Genomic DNA, 5,739 nt, shown 5'->3' with positions numbered 1-5,739 from the left:
GGAAGTGCATATCTGGGGCTCTTGGAAGCACATGTGCATGCGCACAACACTAAAGGGCACTCAGGGTCGGCACACCTGAAAGGATGCACACGTGTGTGTGCAGCTGATGATCACACACCTCCGCTACCCCCAGACTGACACCCTGGCCCCAGAATATCAGGGGGTCAAGGGCCCCCTTCTGAGCTGTAGCATCCCCATGAAGCCCCTCTGCTGGCCTCTGGACAGGCCTTCTCCAAGTCCTTCACATTATGGGTTCTGCCCCCAGGCACTGACAGACAACCACAGGCCCAGAGACCGCCACCACTGGCCCCAGGACACACAGCGTGTCCAAGGCCACACCGGGCCAGACCTGCCCCAGACCCTGAGGTCACGCTCCCCTTCCTCCACCTGCCTCTCCAGGCAGAGGGGAGCCAGGTAGGAGAGAGGACACAAGCCACGGACCCCTGGGAGTTCTCCATTTTATAGATGGGCCACCGAGGCCCGGGACCTCATGAGGGTGATAAGGGGCATGGTGCACAGCGGGAGGCCACTGCATCTGGAGCTTTGCCTCAGGACCCATTGTTCAGGTGGGAAGGCTGAGGCAGGCCGGGCAGGTGTGGGCTGGGTTAGGGGTCTGGGGTGGGGGCGGGGGGCAGCGCGGGCAGGGCCGGCACGAAGAACGTCAGCTTCTCGCTCTGCACGAAGGCGATGCCCTTTTCGTAGTACGCCGCCTCGTTGATGAACACGGGGTACACGGCGGACTCCCCCTCAAAGAGCACATCCGCGCCGCTGAAGAGTTGGAAGACGGGTGCACCTGGCTGCAGTGGCTCAAAGTCTCGGTCCTGGGAGGAGATCCAAGGGCGGAGGTTGCCAGGACCCCCGTGGGCAACCCCCCTTGCCAGCCAGCCAGCCACCCTTCCCTCCTTCCATTGACTGTCATCTGGTGAGATGCCAGACTGCTCTGTTTCTAGTAATGAAGACAAAGACACCTTTGGGAAGACTTCTGTCATTGAGGAAGCCATATCCCACTGGTTACAGGCAGACACACTCAAGACTGGGCTCAAGTTCTTACTAGCTGTGTGACCGTGGACCAGTCACTTACCCTCTCTGTTCCTTAGCATCCTCATCTGTAAAACGGGGATATCTCCTCCGATGGTTCAGAGGTTTAAATTAAACGAGCTAATAGTGCTTGGAACAGTGGCTGGCACACGGCAAATGCAATGTAGAAGTTTGTTAAATGAATTTTTAAATTGTGGGAGAAATCATCCAGAAAGACTCTTACCACTTAACATCTTCAAGGCAGGTGGGTGGGGCTGGCTTACGCCTCTCTACTCTAAACGCTGAAAGGGTGGTGCCCCTTCCACGATAACGTCACATCAAGTAACACAAAGCCTCAAAATGAGCCGCAAAGTCGAAATAAAAGGGTAAGAAAGTCCTCCAGTTCTGTCTTTTGTGCCCATGCTCGGCTGTGCCCTCAGTACGTGCCAGGCCCATCTCCTGGGTCACGGCACACAGCCGGGGCTTCCGTGCAGCTGCCCCCCACCCCAGGGTGGGGGTAGAGTGGGGGGAGGAGGAGGAGACTTTTGCTCAGGAGCACAGAGGCCCCAGCGACAGCAACCCATCCCTGCAGAGGCTTGTCATCACTTGGTCACGTCTGACGCTGGAGCGTCCCAACTGAGCTCTGGTGGCAGGAGAGGAGCCCCTGTGCCCGCAAAGGACCCATCAGGAGGGAAGGGGCTCTCGCTGGTCACTGCACTTAGCAGCAGAGCTTTGGGGGGGGGGGTCCAACAGAGCATGGGGCCACCTCTGAAGACCTTCTGAATCCCCCAGCCCAGGCCAGCTGGGGGGGCTGGGAGGACAGTTAGCAAGGCCAAGAGGGCTTCAGTGACCAGCAGCACTGCAAGGAAACAAAGACCACGGCCCCGACTCAACGGCGACCCCGTGTGGCAGCAATGAGGGCAGCAGCTGTGGACCCCCTGCCCTTCCCTGTCGCTCCTGACCCGGGGGTGGGGGTGGGAGCCCTGCTCAGGGACGGGGGGCTGGAGAGAGAGATTCCTGGCTTTGCTAACGCACCTGGGGACGCTGGAAGAACTAACTGGAAAATAAAAGGGTTCTGCATTTGTGCCTCTAGCAAGTGAATTGGACCCCCCCCACCCCCACCCCCACCCCAGTCCGCCTTCCTTCTGCCTCCTCCCGCCTGGGGCAGGTTGCTCAGGCTGTCGGGGATCCCCAGCCCCCCAACCGTGGAGCCTTCCACAGGTGCTGAGAATCTCTGTAGCTCCAAGGGCCAGGCCTGAGCGTGGGGGAGGGGGAGGAGCGGGTTGGGGGCGGGGGGATGAAGGACGTGGCCAGAGATTGGGGTGGGGGGGGTGTGGCAATGGCCAGCCTCTTGGCCTGCTCCTCATTGTGAGGCGCGTGGGCCGAGCTCTGGACCTCAGTTTCCCCTGACAGCCCTTCGATGCCCCAGGAATCCGGCCCTCGCGCGCACACACCTGCAGCTGGGGGTGCACTGTGCCCGCCAGGTCGCCGTCCTCGGCGCGCGGGAAGTCCACGCGGCGCACCGCTCTGTAGGCTTCCATCTCAAAGGCGGGAAAGGCCGTGCCTGCGCGGGAGGACGCGGGGCGTGAACACTCCGCGGACTGCGTGAGCCGCGGCGGGCGGACGGGGGCAGCCTCAGTTTCCCCGCAAGCGCTGAGGACCTCACCCTGGTTGAAGAGCTCGATGAAGTCCAGAGCGGCGGCCACCAGGGCCCTCATCTGGGAGAACATGTCGGCCCGCAGCACGCCCTGGGGCTGGGGGCCCAGCTCCAGAGCTGGGGTCCCGGGAGGGGGAGCGTCAGGCCCCTCCGCCGGGAGGCCCCGCCCCCGTGGTCCCTGGCCCCGCCCCCAGAGCACGCCCTCTCCTCCTGGCCACGCCCCTGCCCGCTCCCCCCTGCCCCTCCCCTCTCGGTCCCGCCCCCTCGGCCGGGGGCCGCGGCCCACCCATTCCGTTCTTGGCCACCGAGTCCACCGCGAAGCTCTCCTCGCCCGGCAGCTGGTACAGGAAGACCCGGCAGGGCCGCTCGGGGCTCTGCAGCTGGGGGAGGGAGGGGTGGGGTCAGAGCTTGGGAGGGGAAACTGAGACCCGAGACGGGGGAGAGGGGCTCGGGAGGAAGCACAGGGTATCGCTGGTGCTCTGCTCTCTCCCAGGAGGGTGGCAGGTTGGGGGAGGGGATACCTGAGGGCCGGGCACCCTAGCAGGTGGCACGCCCTGGGGGTGGGACGGAAGGGACACAGGGGCCCAGGGAAAGGGGTGGGCCGGGCAGGGGAGGTCGGGAACCACCCGCTGTACTTCTCTCGGGGCCTCCCTGCTGTCCTCCCTCCCTCGGGGTTGGGGCCGCGGGCGGCACCTGCAGGTGGCGGCACAGGTGCAGGGCGAAGATGTTATGGGGGGCGTCTGCGATGAGGCAGGTGCCCATGTTGGCCGTGGTATTGTGCAGGTCCAGAACGAAGTCGAAGGCGCCACCAGAGGCCTTGGGCCCCAGCAGCCGATTCAGCTCTCGAGCCCTTGTCACCTCGTATGGGTCATCGGGGACCGCTCTGGCACTGCAGGACCGGAATGGAAGGTCCCAACCCTCCTCAAGAGTCTCCCTCAGTCATCCGGGGTTTAATGGGGTGGGTGGGGGAGGGAGAGGAAAAGCGAGGTGTGGGGCAGAGCAGGCCCTGCTGACAGCCGGGCAGACCCCGAGCCCTTGCAGCTCAAGGGCCTTTCCTTCCCTGCAGGTCTGGCTGTGCCCCCATCCCTGCTGCCCACTGCCCCTCCTGGGCTGGCCCTGCCCACTGCCTGCCTCCCCATGCACCAGCTCCACCCACTGCCCCCAAACCAAGCTGGTTCCCCCAGGCCTTTGTCGGTACCAGTCCCGCCACTTGTCCTCTCTTCTCTTCACCTGGTTAATTTCTACTCACTCTTTGGGGCTTGGCTGAGAGACCACCTCCTCCAGGAAGCCCTCCCTGACTGCCTTTGGTGTAGTCTCCTCCCCTGCCTTTGGCCTCCTGGGTGGCTTCAGCTTCCCCCAATAAACTGAGGGCCACACCTTGGTCCTGTTCCCTATTCTCCCACCTGAGCTGGCCAGGAAAGGGAGGTGTGAGAGGTAGTGGAGGCACCAGACACACAAATGCAGCCGAAGGAAGCCCTGGGTCTGGGAAACCCAAAGAAGGCCCCCACCCAGTCCGGGGTCCAGAAAGGCTTCCTGGAGGAGGTGATGCCCATCTTGATTTCGTTAAGGTGAGAAGGGGGAACTGCAGGGCAGAGGGGCAAAGCCTGGGGGGTGGGGGTGGGGCTGAGGGCTCAGGTTTGGGTCAGGGACGTCACCCACGTGAGGAAGGCGCTGGTGAAGGTGCGGTTGAGGTCGCGGCCCACATAGCGGCGGCAGGCGGCGGCGGCCTTGGGGTTGGCCAGCACGGGCACGGCCGAGAAGCTGGGCCTCCGCAGCTCCCCGGGGTCCCGCAGCCAGTGCCGGGCTAGGTAGACGCCCGACATCTCATTGCCGTGGGTGCCCCCCGTAACAGCCACGCGGCGCAGGGGCTCCCTGGGCACTGGCAGGGAGCACATCCCGGGGTGGGGGTGTTCCAGCCGGGGCAGCGCAGCCACCTGTCAAGAGGGGCGCAGGGTCATGGCGTCAGCTGGGTGGAGAAGACTTAAAGCCCTTCCAGGTGCCCTCTGCTTGCAGTGTCCCAACTGCACCCCCAGCAGCCCAGCACAGGGGGCACCCTTGGCCTAAGCACCTTCCCCTGGGGATCAGTTTCCCTGCTCCCATTTGCAGAGAAGGAGTCACTCTTAAACTGAGAAAAGGGGCCGGGACAATTGGGAGATGGATTCGCCCAGACGATTAGGTTCCCAGTTCACAGATGGGGAAACTGAGGCACCGCCTAGGGCGTGAAGGGAGTCACCCACGCTGGCCGTGGAGCCTCTGGGGTCCAGGCGACTCCCGCTTGTTCCTACCCCTTCTGCATGCTCCTCTGAGCAGGGGCCTTGGGGAGGTGGGGGTCGGGGTGTTACCTGGACGAGGCAGCTCTGGGGGTCCTGGGCCACCAGGATTTGGGTGTCGATCCCCCCTGGACGGGGTGGGTATTTATGGGCCTGGAGCTCCCCAGACAGGAAGTGTTTCTGCTGAGTCGGCCGACAGCAGGGGGTGGGTGGGGTGGCCTGCACCCCTGCCCCCCGCCCCCCACCCGGCTGCCCACACGCAGCTGCCACGGCCGGTTGCCTCCCAGGCCCCGCGCTTCTGTCCTTGCCCTCCACCGGATCTCCTCTGGGAATAGGGACAGTCCCGCCTCCCAGGGCCAGCGGGGACACTGCTGGGGGAGCTGCTGCCACCTGGGAAACCGCTGCAGGCCTGGGGTGAAGGGGATTCCCCGGAGAGGATTCGGGTTTGCAGCACCCCAAGTGCAGGCTGCTTACGGCCCAGAAGCCCAGGGCGGGTGGGGGTGGCAGCTCTCCTGGACTCTCCTGGGGCGGGGCGGGGTGGGGGTGAGTCTACTCATGCCACCTCCAGGCCAGGCCGCTGTCAGTCACTGTCAAGGGGGGGACACCGACTTGGCCTCTGAGGCGGGGAGCGCCCCCCTTCCCTCCGCCCCCTTCTGTCCAGGCAGCCCCGGAGCCCACGGCCACTCCCAGACCACCCTTTGGGACCCCAGGGTTACGGGTTTTGGGGGGCTTTAAACAACACCTCCAAATATTCCCTCCTCTATCTTCAGTTGCTTTCGGGGATGGGTTGGTCCA

At 64.3% G+C, this 5,739-nt stretch overlaps 1 protein-coding gene across 1 annotated transcript; it reads right to left on the bottom strand.

The window, feature by feature from the left end:
• Nucleotides 1-396: 396 nt before the first annotated feature.
• ACY3 (aminoacylase 3) lies at nt 397-4,569 on the bottom strand. Its single transcript, XM_077114946.1, has 6 exons — nt 4,334-4,569; nt 3,368-3,563; nt 2,961-3,054; nt 2,684-2,791; nt 2,472-2,581; nt 397-821 (listed from the first exon to the last, which is right to left on the bottom strand). The coding sequence occupies exons 1-6, from the start codon at nt 4,567-4,569 to the stop codon at nt 606-608; spliced, it is 960 nt and encodes a 319-aa protein (XP_076971061.1). The 3' UTR covers nt 397-605.
• Between the last annotated feature and the right edge of the window lie 1,170 nt (nt 4,570-5,739).

The sequence above is a fragment of the Tamandua tetradactyla genome, chromosome 9, assembly GCF_023851605.1.
Source record: "Tamandua tetradactyla isolate mTamTet1 chromosome 9, mTamTet1.pri, whole genome shotgun sequence".
NCBI lineage: Eukaryota > Metazoa > Chordata > Mammalia > Pilosa > Myrmecophagidae > Tamandua > Tamandua tetradactyla.
Note: the sequence above shows the minus strand (reverse complement) of the source record. Positions and strands in the feature narration are given on the sequence as shown.